Here is a 16930-nt window from a genome sequence, read left to right on the forward strand (position 1 = left end):
CTCTCGCAACACCAGTGCCTCAGGCCTGTGGCTCTAATTGAGGGTCACCTTTACTTCTGTTGCACTCCCCTGATTGCTAGGGGCCTGCCCTGACTCCCCTTATTTTCGGGAGTCCCCTGGACCTTGCTGGTCCTGACATTGCACCTTCTACGACGTCTGTGTGGGTTGCATTTGCCAAGGCTTGTTGGTGCTCCTGCCGGACACCGACCCCTCTGCAATCGACATCCGACATGGGATAGCACGTGTATGGCTCCTGGACTTCCTCAGCGTTGCCTGGTCCTCACCGCTGCAGAGTCAAGGTCCTCGTCAACTCTCCTGCAATAGCCGACATCGGAGGGTATTCGTCTTCCAAGTCTCCTGGTCACTCCTGAGTGACATAGTCTCTGTCCCCTCTGCTTGCAGGTACTTTTCATCTAGAATCCACCTTTGGATTCCACCGGACTTTTTCACCTCTTCCTGAAGTCCTCCACTGGAAACGACGGCGGTTTCTGACAACTCTTCCCACGTATGCACCCGGCTTCCCTGGTGTAGGGAACGTGTGCACCAGGGTATCAATGGGTGGGGTGGCTCTCCAACCTTCTGTCTTCCACAGGGTTTCTTCAGGGTCCACTGCAAAGGGACCTTAATCTCTAAAAATCCAACTGCGACTTACACGTAGACTTGCATGGAGCATTTGGTCGTGTACTCACACTGCACGTGCCCTCCGTGGGGTTCCTGGTCAGTCACCTCGGGTGGTTCCTTGGGTCCCCAGCACTTCTACATCCTCGCAACATTGTCATGACTCCAGTCGTGGTTCTTATACCACTTTCTTAGTATATGGTTTGGTCTCCCCCTGGTGTCCACTGTGTATTTTGTGCTATTTACTGTGATTTCTTTGCAAAGTATTGTGTGCATTGTGCAGGAGATATTTGTATGTGTTTTATAAATACCTTGTTTGGTTATTGTTCATTTAATCTATACTGTAAGATTGCATTCTGGTAAAAGAAGCTGCTTTACACTCCTTCTTGACTAAGCCTGAAGGCTACCACAGCTACCACTTAGAGAGCTTTCTAAGGTTGTCTAAAACCACTAAAATCACCATAAGGGTTGTGTGGACTGGTGCAAGGTTTTCACTTACATAAGTGTACATCATATACCAGGCCAGCTTCTCACACGACGCAAACTTAAAGATGGAGCAGATGAAAAGATACTGGGATTTTCAATGGAGGAGCATTGATATCCCACAGTGAAGGATGCAAAAGTGATGCATCAGTGAATGAACAGAGAAGTCCTTGCACTTTTTAGGAGTGAAGAAATCGAGGAAATTGATAAAAGGAATTTTGGGAGGTAATGGGGGCGCTGTGCTTTCATTAAAGTGTTTGCAAATGATGTTAAGAAACCTGGAAGGTAGCTACAGAATTGGAGGGATAATTTATTATGAAGAACACAACCTAAGTCCTGAAGTTGAGAAGAATGGAGCAGGCTGAGTATGAAGGAATTTTAAAATCCCTGTTTCTATGAACTTAGCTTATTTTATTTTCCTCGGTCCACCTCCGCATGAAGAAAAGACAAAGCCTAAATACATGACAATATAGTTGGCCAGATTATGGGCCCACGAAAATCACAAACAGGAGCTACAAAGAGGTAAAAACATTCAATACACAAGCATGAAAAAATTTATACCAGCACAAGAACAGCAGATACAGCAAAGCTGTCCCTTTCCCCATCTGACGTCTTCTGGCCCCATAAAGAGGCGAGTCATACCCCACATTACGCGGATTCTCAGGTGGTTGGAGCAGTAGGTGGTATTTATCGTACAGAAAAAAATCCAATTCCCCAGGTTTCGTCATTTTTCAATTACGACAAACAGTACCTATTTGAGTTTTAGGGGAGTAACGTGATTTTGCTGCATAACGTGCTGTTTTTCCATGTTAGGGTCTGGCAGAGTGCGGTATTCAATGCACCTGGTAATTATGGGGCGCATTACATAGCACAGAAGTCTCCAAATCCCATCCTCTGTACAAACAGGGGTCCGAAGACACAGGCATTCTCATAATCAGAGTCTTACTGAGTTGGACTTGTTTAAAAATCCTTTCTTTGCCATCCACCATTTCTCCAAATAGATATACAGGAGATCACATCCAAGCAGTGGTCATGTTATACGCAGGCTGGCGTCTTAACCAGTCTGCTATTTGTCCAACCATTGTCCCCTAACCTAGTTAAATATGTCCTCTCCACTCCCTTGCCTCTTGCTGACCAGCAAAGTTCGACGGAAAACAGATTCTGATAACCCATTGGTTTGCCAGTGACCACGAGTCCTGTAAAGGAGGACATGGTACGCAGGTGGAGAAGATGGCCGAGACCCTGGGGAGTAACACAGGCCCTGCAGCCCCAGCGGTGCGGGGGGCCCTCAACACAGCACTCTGGCCGGGGAGCTCCTGATTCAGCCCGGAGGGGCCCCCTCAAGTATCCTTACACCAGTGCCACCACAGTGCATCTAAAATCCAATGGGGGGTCACAAGGTTTGCAAGGTCTAAGGTGGTGAGGGTAGGACTTCTTGTGGGATCAGGATCTGGGTGAGTGAAAGTAGGTGGCAGGAGAGAAAGAAAGAATTTGAAAGGAAGAAACAGAACGCTGGTAGAGCACAAAGAAAAACAAAGAGAGACTAAGAGAGGTGACAGGAACCTTGGTATTTCTTGCACCACTTTGTGCTTAGCAGAGAAATTTACGTTTGGAGCTGAGGGTGTAAGTGACCAGGGCTGTAGTGCTCACAGGAGGATACTCTGCAATTCATGCTAGTGGGGAAAGTGGTGGAAAGTAGTAGCGGCTGTTACAGAGCTGTAGTGATGGGGTGGGAGAAGGGGGGGTTAAAAAAAGAAAGAAAGGAAAATCCACTTTCCTGACCGTCACCACCTTTCCTCTGTCCGACACAGGAAACAGGAAGCACACAGGCTCCAAGACTCCCCTAGCCAATCACGCCGCTGCTGTCACCAGCTGGACAACGGCGTCATGATTGGTCTGAGAGCCGTGGTTCGGCGCTCAGACAAGGGCTGGAAGTCTGGGCATGTTCTTTACCCAGGCTGTGCAATACAGCCGGGTGGAGAACATGCTAAGTGCGCATGACTGTTTGGCCGGCCCAAGACAGCTGGCCAAACCGCCATGCGCATTTAGAAAGTGCCCCCCACTCCTCCCCCTGCTCTGCGGGCAGCCCAGCCCGCCTGCAACTAAACAGAGCCAGTTTGGAAAAATAAAATGATAATAACATTGTTTTATTTTCGTTTTACTTTTTCCTGTGGGGCGACGCTCCTCCGTCTTAGTGGAGGAGCCGCCGCTGGTGGATAGTAAAGCACTGTGGACACATTGCATCACTACCCACATGTCCAGCCATTGCTTTGAAACGTAGTTACAAAGGGGTGTATTTAACACACTCTTACGTTCACAGTGGCATACAAGTGTATGCATTGATTTACATCGTTTTTTGTAGAGCATTTTATCATTGATTTGGCTGAAATGTTAGCATCTGAAGTATGTTTGACCCTACTGGCCAGCTGTGCTGTCCTCTCTCTCACATCTCTTTACTTCAGTTTATAGTCTTCACTGTGATATGTGTACATCTTGACAAGTAGCCTGTGTGCCTCCGATCCTATATATTGTTATTTGACAGGTGAAACACCCATCTCAGGCATATGGGTATGTAGTGCGCTTTACAAATGCTTTGATTGATTGATAAAAAGGATGTTAACATGTTTTCACTATAAAATATGTAGTGAAGTAGATACATGGTCAGGGGACTGGTAAGAATGGCGTCAGTCTTTAAGATCATACGGATGAAAGAGAGACTGCCTATTGCCAGTGGTCGACATTTGACTTTTAGATTTTCATGTGGTCTTTTTGTCTTGCAGGTGGTTGTTGGCGAATCGCATGCGCCAGATCTCGACAACTGGTAAACCCAACCCGCTGCAGCAGCAGCGCTGGAAGTGCAGGGGACTGCGCTGCATTGGAGGAGTGATGTACAGGGTGTCTGACAACAAATTATCCAAGCACACCAGTCCACCCATCAACACCAGCAACAAGTACTTCGCCCGATCAGGTGAGGGTGGAATGGGGTTTGGGTATGGATTATAGAAGGTCAGCAATTGGGAACCTTCTGCTTGCAAAACTTCACTCTTGCAGATATTGCCCCACTGTGGTGCCGTGGTAGGCAGATGGTCTGTGTCATGTTTAGCTCATGGATAAGGGATATGTTGTATTTTGTAGTGGGTAAAGTAGGGTCTTCACCTTGTCTGATAACTAAAGTAGTTCCATAAACATATAGATCCACCCTATAATATGTTCCAAGAAGTACTCATAGGTCATGCGCGTTTCCTACAGTAGTTGGAAGCACATAGTGTTTGTTTAAATACCCCTCACACACCAAAAGGGCCCTTGGTGTCATGCTTCATCATGGGGGTCTTTCCGCCCCGCAGCGGGACGGGGCATGCTACTACGTGGGAGCACTGTTGTTCAGTACTATGTGAAGTGTTGAAAGATGTGAGTGGAAGGGTCAGGGGTGTGGATTAATAATTTTAATATTCCTTAGGTGCTGGTGCTATTAAAAGGGTGGGTTGGAGGTGTCCTGCTTTAATGAACGATCCTTCCTGTGTATGTCAACATGTTTCGAAGCTCACAGGCTTCTTCTTCAGGACAGAAAACAGATCCCTTTGTTTCTCACTACGCTATTGAAACAATGTCGGTAAAGTAGGAAAATCTGTGGAGTGATATATATACAAGTGGTTTTACTCAGTGAAAAGACACCCAATAGGTATTCTATGTGATAATCTTGTAGTGTAGTTCCTATATTCCCAATAGACTCTGCGCATTGGAATAACATAAACGATAGTTTAGACGTAGGACTGAGGTCGACTAGGTCTCTATTGAATATGTTAGACTTAATTGTGTGTGCCAGCTAGCTCAGAGGTCACTAGAAACTTTCTTGAGTAAACAAGAAGGTGTTTAGCTTTCCTGAATAGACAAGAAGGGATTAGCTTCTGACAACCGCATAAACATGACAACTTTGCTCCCTCCAGAATAAGGAGTATATCTCCAGAGTCGCGGAAACAATAGATAGCTATTTTACTTAGTCAAACGTGCATGCTTCGTTTCACCATAAATGCAGAGAAATAGAGAGACAGGCGTATTCAATAAAAGGGTTATTTATTGAGCAGTCTTCTTTCTCATGCAAGAGAAATGAATTGCCACAATTGCAATACTTGTCATAAAGTAAAGTGCGTACAGTAAAATGAGTATTATGAAATAATACTGTAAAAGCATTTAAATGGTTTCTAATCCATAAGATACTTAAAATGGATAAAATACATACAATGATAAAATAATGACTAAACGTACTCAACTGGTGTTTCTAAGATACGCCTACCCCGGTGTACCTAACCTAAGCCTAGTACGTGGGAAGGAGTAGATGAGTTAGTTTTTGCCAAGAATCTGAATCAAGAATTCTCTATGGGTCTAATCAGCTTCGTACCTTGGGTATAGAATGAAGGAGGTCTTGTATCTCTCTCTCAGAACTCGATCTCCCAGCAACCCGCGAGGGTGTCAGGGAAACACTGGAGCTGGATTTCTCGGCAGGAGAAAAGACAGCGCCTCTCTCAGTGCGTCAGCAGGGAGGGTTGGCTTCCTTCAGCACTCGCATCAGCTGGGCGTCGGGCAAGTAGATAGCCGATCTGCTCCAAACCACCGTGTGTTGCTTAAGGCAGATGTTGGTATATTTATACCTGGAAGGTGCAGAGTTTGACGTAAGGTTAGACATTAGACGTCACTAAGAACTGGCAGTTCTTTCAGGACTCCAGGAGTTCTAGGACAAATCAAAACAGAAGCAGGGGGAATTCCCGGGCTGCTGGAGGCTTGGTTTGTTTAAGAACGCGTTGTGCTTTCTAGGAGTCTATGGGAGTAGCCTTGCCGTATTTGGACTGCATTGGCTATGACTTAATATAGATATGATTCTTATGCCTTTATAAGGATATGATTTGTTATAACCACATAAGGGCATGAATCGGGAATGTCTTAATTAGGGTCCTAGACGCATTCACAACAATCTGAAAGAAAAAACACATATTTAAAACAGCAAGACATGTGCTGCATCCAGCGATAATGGTGGTGACCTAAAAGAAAAGTGATATTCATAGTGAAAAAGGTTTATATATATGTATTATTTTAGCCTTTAACGTGTAGCAATACACAAGTGCAGTGTCCTGCAAGTAAAAAGGACAACACAAGACACACAAACACTTAACATAAAGCATATACTCTATACTCTTTTTTCCAGGGGTTGTGATTCAGGGATGCATTTTAGCCCCTGAACATTGGAGTTGTCAAATTCTTTTAGTGGAAAAGTAATACACATAAGTACATACTAGTTAGGTCTCGCCCTGGAATTAGCATCCGAAGGATGCGTCCAGGGTCGGAGACTATAGCGAGCTGACACGGGGGAATGAGGGACAAAAAACTGTCACGCGCTTCTCCCCGGCTGGATTCAGCTGCTTGCACGCGCACCAACATTCACGCATGCGCACATCACAGCCACACGCATACACAGCACTCACGCATGCGCACATACACACGCATACACAGGCACACCCCCGTCACCTACACGCATACACAGAGACCCCTCCACACACACCAGCCCCTCTCCTCTCGGCTCCACACACACGCACACGCATTTACACTTACACAGACACGCAGGCACCCAGACAGGCAACCCCCCCCCCGTCACACACACGCATACACACAGACTCCAGGACACATACACATACACACACACATGCACGCTCACACACATACACAGTCCGCCGCCGCGCGCGCGCACACAGATGCTCCCCCCCCCCCCCCCCCCCCCCACCCCCCAACAAGGCGAAGCCCCACTCACCGGCATCCTCAGTGCAGCGGCTCCCACCGGCAGCAAGACTCTTCTTCCCTTCTTCGGCACCGGGGCGCAGGGTAGGCTCCTGCCTGCTCCGGTGCGCCAAACAATCGCGGCTCTTCCGTGGGAGGCGGGGTAGGCTCCCGCCCTCCTACTTCCGGTTGTCCCGCCCGGCCTGCCTGACTTCCTGGTCGCAGGCCGGCGCAAAACGCTGCATAAAAAATGCGCGCGTCCCCTCCAGCAGACAGCAGCTGTCATCACATTGGAACAAATAACTCGGATTGCTCCATGTGAATTATTAAAACTGGTTCAGAACTGTTCAAGCCAGCAACTGCTCAAAATACCAGCCTGGTCTTAGTTCCCCGATAGTCCACTCTTCTACATGCATGTAGAGAGAAGATTTTATACAAAGTGGGGCACAAGACTTGATTTTTTGTGATCTCGCAAACGAATTTACAACACTTAACCCTTCTAGACCACTTAAAAAGTGTAATTTATAAGTAACAATTCATGAGATTAGCAACAGCCCTTGAGTTATTAAATATACTAAAAGTAAAAATGATGTATTCCCCCTTGGCAATAAAGACAATCCTATTTTAAATTCAGGCCATTATTCCAAAAATAATGAAGCAGTCCATACAGAAAGCCACTCCGCCAACAAGAGGCAAGACAGGTTTGAAGAATGCTGCTAAAACACAATCTTTAGCCCTAGTCCCCAACGGTCAATCACCCAGGAATTAAGTTGGATGAGTACTGACAGTACTCTGAACTGGTAATAATAAAAAACGGATACTAAAAAGGTTTCCTAAGGGGCTGTATGTCCATGTTTTAGCAAGTAAAAAATGAACCGAAACACAAAAAAAACCTAGAGTAAACTTGTCTGCAAATTATTTGGTGAATTTGTTCTCTAGAAAATGGAATATTAGTCGATTTTAAACGCTAACCTTCTGAGAGTCAACAAACCTCTGTGTTAAAGGCAATGTCCATATGTGCCAGGCACTGGCTACAATTCGCTAAAACTGAAACTAGGTCTGTGTCCTCTATTCAACAGCAATTACCATTGTCTCCAGGCAGGGATTGTTGTAGGTTGAAGGGAATTATGGGTCATCCATTTGTTTTTGCTTTCAGGTCTTAAGTAAGGAGGAGCCATTGCTGAGTGGAGGTGAAATGATTACTTAAGGGACTGCATTTGAAAATTGCTGGACACCAGATGCCTTACTCAGACTTCTCCAGCTTGGGGAGAGGATGTGGCCTAATGGTTAGAGCTGCTGACTTTGTAACTGTTTAACCAGATTTGAAACTCAGCCTCTGCACAAAATCCTGTGATACTGGGCAAATCATTTAATCTTCGGCTACCTCAAAAAATGTATAATGTGTGTTTTCATGTATAGGGCACTGATGCCCCCAGACAAGTTCCAAACCAATTGCAAAAAGTAAACTATCTAAACTCTCAGTGACATCTTTCGAATTTGAAACTGGTTTCTCATGCTCACCCTTGTTTACAAACAAATTAGTAAGAAATTGCATTCCATTGTGATATAAATAATTGCAAGCAATGCCCGGTTTGCCAAGACACCACTGGAGCTACCCTTTGGTGCTCATGCACATGACACCATAACAGGCAAGCAAGCCCCGGCTTGCATCAGAATGGACAAGGGCACACATCGTGTCAAGCCAGCACAAGTAGAACCACAGTGTTCTGTAAATGCCAATACAGTACAGCACAGCACAACACTTGAGACATGAGCTCAGGGCCCACATGCAAAAAAAATGGATCTATGGTCACTCTATTGAGGGCATCATTGTTTAACCCTCTTAATAAGGTGTTGACTGCTGTTAATCACTCAATTCAAAATTATGAGCTAAACAAAAAGCAAGGATGTTTAATGTGGTCAAAGGGCAATTAACAGTGGGCAGTGCCCATCAGAATATGGACTGCATGACTGTCCTGACACAATCACACACACTATGAGTAACAGAGACAATCTATCTGTCCTCAGCCTGTTGCAGATCACTGTTTTTGACTTTCGCATGATATAACAAAGGCTGCTTCTCAGTTTCCGCGACCGCGCTCCGGTTACCGGCGTCTTGTGTTTTTTCTTTTTTAATTGCGAGCCTTATATTTTCAACATTTTTCAGTCTCAATTAAGTGCATACTATTATATAACTGAGTTAAGCAGCATTTATTGAAAGTAATATTTATAACTTCAAGCATTCAAGTATCACCCCATGCCCTGGTGACATTGCCGCATGTTGCTCAAAATGTGTCAGTTTGCCATGTTCTCTGTTTACGCAGCCTGTATTATTCTTATTATACATGAATCAAGATTCGTTTATTTATGCTAACCTTCTATAACTGAAGTTTTTGTAAGGCACAGATCCACTATTGAATTAATTCAATGTGTTCTCAAACGGGATGGCTAAGGAAAAGTGAAGTGAAGCAATGGGCCGTGGAGAGTGCGTGCAGAGTGAGTGCAGAGTGACAGTGAGTGCGGAGTGACAGTGAGTGCGGAGTGACAGTGAGTGCGGAGTGACAGTGAGTGCAGAGTGACAGTGAGTGCAGAGTGACAGTGAGTGCAGAGTGACAGTGAGTGCAGAGTGACAGTGAGTACAGTCACTCAGCACCACTACATTATCAGTCAGAACCACCACAGCATCACTCAGAACCACCACAGCACCACTCAGCACCACCACAGCATCACTCAGCATCACTCAGCACCACCACAGCACCACCATAGCACCACTCAGCACCACCACTGCATCACTCAGCATCACCACAGCCCCATTAAGCACCACCACAGCATCACTCAGCACCACCACAGCACAAATATGTTCTCTCAATGTTTCAAGCTTTATTACAAATGTCACAAAAAGATGTTAATATTTCACTTCTGTTCTTGGATTTTGTTACAATAAAATACACTGAACATAATCTTCACAAAAGTTATTTACAAAAGTTTAAGCTATTGCCATTATAAATTACAATCACTTTTATTAAGTATTAAAAAAAATTCAAAGCCATTGTTATTTGTAATATCAATACATCTAAGTCACGTAAATACAAATGTTGCATTACAAATGCTATAGGTGTCACATTTGCGAAAGTTATAACTATTGGCATTGTAAATGACAAAGCTATTAATTTAGCTATTTTCAAAACCAACACATAAATGAACATTTGGTGAATTTCCATTAAAATATTTGACTTTTTTACTAAGATATTATTATACTGTTTTATGCAAACAAAATTTAGATACTGCATAAATAACTTTAATAAAACATATTTTATATGAAGCTTTTTATGTAAAAAAAAAACTATAGCATAAAGCAAAAAACAATTGCCATTTACAATGCTAATAGCTCAAACTTAAATAATGCGAGACCTATTGCATTGCAAATGCTTGTTTTTTTATGGAGACACTGCCCCATGAGCCTTTTGAATGGATGGGAGGGGTGCCTACAGTCAGAGTCTGTACACGAAGGAGAAGGGGAGCGAATACCGGAAAAGATGTCCCTTTGGACAAACAACTGGTCTTGGCAACTGGCTATGCCGTACTCACTAACTACAGGATACTGCCTTGCTTCAATATCACCATCCTGCGGCTCTGTTGAACACTGAGACTGCGGGGCGGGGTCCTTAAGTAGTGTTTCAATTGCTAGATTGCCGCCAAAACTAGTACGTTAGTGCAGTGCTGACTGCCCTGTGTGTCCCGGAAGTGGTTGGCTAAGGAGAGCTCTTCCTGTGCTAGCGCCCGCAGTCTGGATGCTAGAGCGATAACTGTTAAGTGAAGTAGACAAAACCGGTAATGAGTACTACAGTATCCACTTTTCACTTTTTGTCCACGATGGAGTCTTTCTTAGCTCAAGATAGCATTGATTTATTAGTTGCACTGCTGTTGCAAAACACACAGCCATATTAACACACATGACCACACACGTGAAGACCAACGAAACAGATAGTCAGACCTAAAATGTATATGTATTTACTTGGATCTAAGCATCAACAACTACAGGCGTCGACCCATGCTCTTCAGACTTTTATAGCATCCACCACTACTTTCTAGGGGCTAAAACCCCTTCCCTGGACTAAAACCCCAAATCCACCTTTTCAAGCTACTTGTTGACTCTTGATATGGAGAGACCAGAATCTGCCATATCTGGAATGCTAATGCGGGCAACAGTTCATGCCCACTTAAATAAAAGGTTACCCACTGATAGCCAGATTGATGTTACTTACCCCTCAGTCCAAATAAGACATAGAGAGATTCATCGCCTCAGCCAAACCATCCATGTATTTTCTTGGCCGATTTCCCCGAACCTAGCTAAATCAGCAACTTCTACCTTACTCCCACTACTAGAGAACATTAGAAGTGCATCCCTTACACAAGGCATTGTATGTGCCTCCCTTAAAAACGACATTTTCAACCAGAAATCAAAAGGCCCAAGGCTGGCTGAAAATGCAATGAAAATTGCCCTATCACTGTGCCCCCTTATGGGGCGAAAACCATGAAATATATATGTGTGTTTGCGTGTATGTGTGCGCGCGCATGTGTGTGCACGCCGAATATAAAATTGAACCAATTTTTATACGAAATTAGTCATTTACATTGCTGTCAGTCAAGCTTCTCCTCAGCACATGGCACTGAAACAGACACAGCTAACATCACAGATGACGCCTTTCAAATGGTGGACACATATAAAACATGTGCGCTAATCTTGCTAGACGTATCAGCAGTGTTTGATAAGGTTGACTATGCGATATTGCCGAACTCCCTTAATACATGTTTTGATGCTGAAGAGACATTCCTTCACTAGTCCATATCATATCTGCTTGATCACTACCAGGAATTTAAAATACAAGTCTCCTTCTCTTACCCTGTGTAAATACCCCTAGGGCCTGCAATGATACGCTCTGGTTTCTGATTTGTTTTAAATATATATTTAACATCTTAGCGACTTTCTGGAGACTTACTGGAGACACAGGGACTCTCCTACCATCAATAGTAGGAAGGCAGGAAGATTTATATAAGCATCAGCCCCAACACTTCCATTAATGACATAAGACTGTCCAAGAAACAAAACCGGATTACCAGGCAGAAACTTAAATGGATCCAGAACACAGTGAATTCCTGATGATTTACTCCTGCCCCAAAACCAATACAGTACAACCATTTGCAATGCAATAGGTCTCGCATTTACATGAGTTTAAGCTATTGGCATTGTAAATGACAATGCCTATTATTTTAGTTTTTTAAAACATAATAAAATGCCAATAGCTTAAACTCGCGTAAATGCTAGACCTATTGCATTGCAAATGGTTACGTTTAAAACTGAGCGCGGCGCCGCTTCAAGAACACCGGTTTCTTTTTTTTTTTTTACTTTAACACTGAGTGCAGTGTCCTTGAAGTGGGTGCCACGCTCACTGTTAAAGTAAAAAAAAAAATTCAACAGAGCTCGGTGTCCCAGAAGTGGACGCTGCGCTCAACATTAAAGTTAAATATCAATAAATAAAAAAAATACAGCGCTGTCCGTAAAGTGGGAGCCGCGCTCCGGATACGAATATAAATCCACCCTTGACCCCATAAGTGCCCATAAACAAAATAGTGCTGACCCCCTACATAATCCCGACCGTGTAACGTGGCAAGTAAAATGTCCAGTCGTTATGGGCGGTAACAAATGGAGTCAAGGCGGTAACAAGGAGGGACTAACAAGCCTCATAATGAAACGGAAACCAGCATTTAACAAGGACTATGACATCAGCCAATTACAAATATGGGAGGAGACTGGGCGAGGCTTCCACAGCATACTCTACTACAGCATGACTCGCAGAGCGAGAAGCGTATGCACGCTGCCGCTAGGCTCGACCTAACAAAGGTGGTTCACAAACCTCAAAAAAGCAGGTCTTTGCCCTGACCTGATACAGCCTCTGAACTCTGCGGGCTGCATGTTATACAACAAACTGAACCTAGATGAACACCTAAAGCAAAGTTAACCCGTTCGGTGCATCAGACGGCCCCTGGCAGTCCCACGTCACAGTGGGCATGTGCAGAGGACGGCCGGGGGCTGCTGTCAACAGGTTAAAAAGTAGATGGATATAAACACCGTTGTAGCACCACCATTCTGCAGCTCCAATAAAGCCCCCACTAAAGCTACTGCTTGTTGAGTATTGCACTAAAGGTTTGAAACAGTAGTGGTTTAAATACCAACCACCAGTGAGGCTTCCAGACACAAACTGAACATTGGTTTTGGTCTATTGGACATAAAAAATACATACACCCACGAGGACACACACTCTCAGCTCCCATTGAACGACTGGTTGCAAACACCTGTGCAATCACAAAACAGTACATGCATCTCGCTACTCGCTATCTGAAACGAATACTTAAATTACTTGTTGAAATGTTATGAGCTTGTACTTTCTCTTCTTGCCTTGGACAATATATATTTTTAAATGTACCATTAACCACCAGTTGTTTGTAAAGCATCTTACCATCCTCTTGGATCTGATCTACACTATAGAAAAATCTAAAATACTTGCAGATTCTGATTACAACTACCAGATACCCAATTTACCATTACCTACTTACTAAGATGCAGAGGAACTTTGTGCGCCTACAGTGTCACCTTGAAACAAAAAAAACACAGCCACCTGAAACACATTCGAACACATTCGTGGCGAGGCTGTCATCTGCACCAGCTCTGAAACAGTGCACTTTTGTGTGTAAATTAACCTTTACACTTCATATCTCACTACTCTATTATACCCCTCACACCTCCACATTCATATCCCACCCGCAATGCATCTTCTCTTGTTGTCACCCATTTTCCGAACACTCAGCTTCACAGAAGTCACTCATTAATGTCTACTCAGTCGCGATATACAAAGGCACCTGCTGGACAGCAGAAAGACTGACACTTTAACATCCACACCGCAGGAATCAGGCGGAGTCAGACAGAACCACAACACGTTTCCCAGAGTCTCACTGCAGCTTACAGATGATAAAACCCTATAGGAAACCCTGGAACCAGGCCCAGGACTGGATTCCTCGTTTCAAACAGATGAACAATAACCTCCCATCACTCTGAATCCAGACTGGTCTCCTTTGATCCACAGTGGAACTGCTCTTGTTGAGGTGTTACCTCATTTCATGAAATCATTACTTCATTTGAACTCGCCTGCTCCAACTATGAAGACAAACAAATCCTCCTTGACGAGCCGAAGCGCAAACACTGCTTACATCGCGGCAGGCTTGCCCCAAGCCGAATGCTCGAAGCCACACAACAACTTCATATTCATCCTCAAATTCTGAAGTAGCACTTTATTGACTTCACCTTGTACAAAGGGTACACATACACCATATAAATCCAGTACCATCTTATGTGATAAAGAAAGTTATGCCAGTGGCTAGAAAGAAAGCACAAATTCAGAGCTCTATCACAATACTGTAGTTTGGTAACTCTCTCAAGATTTCTGTTTCAGATTATTTGGTAGAATAGCAGTGCTTTTTGTGTGGAAGTTCAGAAGTATCTGGGAAGCTACTATGGAAATAAGACCTAAAGATGCATTTAGGAGGAATTCGACTCCAGGTGTGATGAACTTGACATAACTGTGCAGGCAGATTGCTGGTTGTAGGAGAGCCAAAGTGGGGTGTTGCGGCTCGTATGATGCAGTGTGATGGCTTTAAACAGAAATTCCGATGGGCTGCAACCTCAGGGTCCTTCTGAAGGAGGATCACTGCTTTGACAGGAAATCCAAAGTAGGTCCTGTTGCAGTAACCAAGGCAGACATCACCAGGACTATCCGGTCACGAGCTGGAGAGGTATCCTGCTCATGAGGTGCAGGTGGTAGGTTACAGACTGTTTAAATGAGGCCTGAAAAGAGAGAACCAAGATACCTAATCTCCTCCAAATGCCACTTTAAATGCTGCTCTTCGTGATTATGCATGGCCCTCTTCTGCATTTCATACCATACATCCACCTACTTAACTACTGCAGTTCAGATCTCCTCTGTAACGTTGTTTCTCCAATGACCTCTTTCCCCAGTTTGTAGTCGGTTAGATGTTAAGACATTTTTGAGGCCTGCAGTGAAGGGTTTGCCTGCAAGGCATCTATAAAAAAAGGCTTTGTCAGACGATATTTAGTCATTGTCTATTAACACTACTTTTTGCCAGAACTGAAAGTAACTGAGAAGAGGTCGCTTGCGCCGATGACCATGTTGTGACAGGAGTAGACCTATATGCAGTACAAATCCAGTATGTGAAGTTCCAAGAGAGGTAGGGAGTGAGTCAGGGCCAGAATCGCTCGCTGTCGCTGGGTGGTAACTGAGGTTGTACCTAAACTTCTTTAGCAGACAAGACTGAGATAATGGTTGATCCGAGACTAAAATGAATGAATAACCCCCCACCCCCTTCATCACCAGATTGTTTGTGTCTGTTGGCCCTATTTATATTGTATAGAGGTCCTGCGCCATTCCATGTGAGGCAGCTGCTGTCAGGGTTGGGTTTACCAACTCAGATGGTTTCAAAGCTCCACCAACCCCTTTCGCCCTCAGATATGGATCATGATCTATGCTTTTGTATTGACTTGGATACACTTGGTAAACACCGCCTAGGCAGGTCTTCAACTCGTGGTTTGAAGAGGCATCGGCTAGGGCAGCACACATCTGCCTCTATTCTGAGCCGTACTAGCTGCTTGGATCGTATCACACTATTCTGTGACCGATACTAGCCAAAGGGCTCGGAAGTGGTATGAGGTGACTTCCTAAGCATTGAACTCATCGTGTGCTTTCACTCATCCCTTTGTGCCGTGGCCTGACCCTCCTGCTGTCCCTAGTTTTAGCGCCATTAGGTCACCCAAGGACCCTTCCTCCTCCACCTTACTGGGTTGATTTGCATTCTTGAGCGCATCCCTACAGAGGGATGCCGCCTCAGGCCTGGGATCCACTAAGCCACCAATGGTAAGGCCAAGAACACGTATGTCTCGGGCATTTCTTTAGCTAATATAAATCTTCAAACTACTGTTATGTTTTTAGATTTTTGCTTGAAAATATGTTGATTCTCTTTCATTTTAAAAAGCAGATAAAGAGATCTTCTGGTTGGTGGATTGCTCAAGTTTATGTGGTCAATCTTTGCATTAGTCTCAGCCTATGTGAATTTTAAAACGTGGCATTTTTATGGAAACTGATCAACTATTTTTGACATTTATTTGTGCATCTTTATTTGTTTCCTAAACCATGAATATATTTTGTATAGAGCAGTGCTGCCCAAACTTTTTAGGACCACAACCCATGTTTTTAGAAATAGAGATTTTTTGCGACCCGCCTAGCTTTAATGGGCATGAGGCTGGCAATCTTTCAATGTACCTAAAGCATCGTGTGGTAGCACACTATCATTCACAGACATCACATTTCACATTAAAATAGCTACTTAATTTGCGTAGACGTACAGTTTTACTGATGAAACTACATAGTAAGCAAATGATAATGTATTGAAATCAGGTTTCAGTGAATATTTATTATATTTGCATCACTAATTAAAGTGCCCTGATTTGCTCAGGTCATATCTTTGTTTCCATTACACTTAAGAATTGCAAAAAAAGTGCTTCATTTTTGCTTTCCTAACTGGTGAATGTGTCCAGTTTGTTTACAGGTATTTAAACTTTTTTGTGTGTTAGGAAAATATGACACCCTCAGCCTTTAACATTCCATGTACCCCAGGAAGATTGTCGCATATTTCCCTTTACTTTTCATTCTCTGACTGCAAAATGAGAGGAGTTTGTAAACACCAAGCCCCATGTTTAATAAACATAGCCTAACATTTTACCTCTGTCTTCGAAGCGCAGAAAATGCAACAAGATAAATATGGAATTTAAAGATATCTATATTGATTGGATTTTCACGACCCACCAAAAATCAGCTCATGACCCACCAGTGGGTCGCGATCCACAGTTTGGGAAACCAAAGCTGGGAGTAGCTAGACCCTTAGAGAGATCATGCAGCGTGAACTCATTTTATGTGCGTATTAGGCCCTGCCCAAGCTC

General features: G+C 43.9%; 1 protein-coding gene across 1 annotated transcript in view; it reads left to right on the top strand.

The window, feature by feature from the left end:
• ZC3H3 (zinc finger CCCH-type containing 3) overlaps positions 1-16930 on the top strand; it is a 1776692-nt gene that overhangs the window by 1074650 nt on the left and 685112 nt on the right. The window contains exon 5 of the mRNA XM_086966317.1: positions 3882-4069. Coding sequence (XP_086822443.1) covers positions 3882-4069 — 188 coding nt within the window. The remainder of the gene's footprint in view (positions 1-3881; positions 4070-16930) is intronic.

The sequence above is a fragment of the Lissotriton vulgaris genome, chromosome 4_1, assembly GCF_964263255.1.
Source record: "Lissotriton vulgaris chromosome 4_1, aLisVul1.2, whole genome shotgun sequence".
Taxonomy (NCBI): domain Eukaryota; kingdom Metazoa; phylum Chordata; class Amphibia; order Caudata; family Salamandridae; genus Lissotriton; species Lissotriton vulgaris.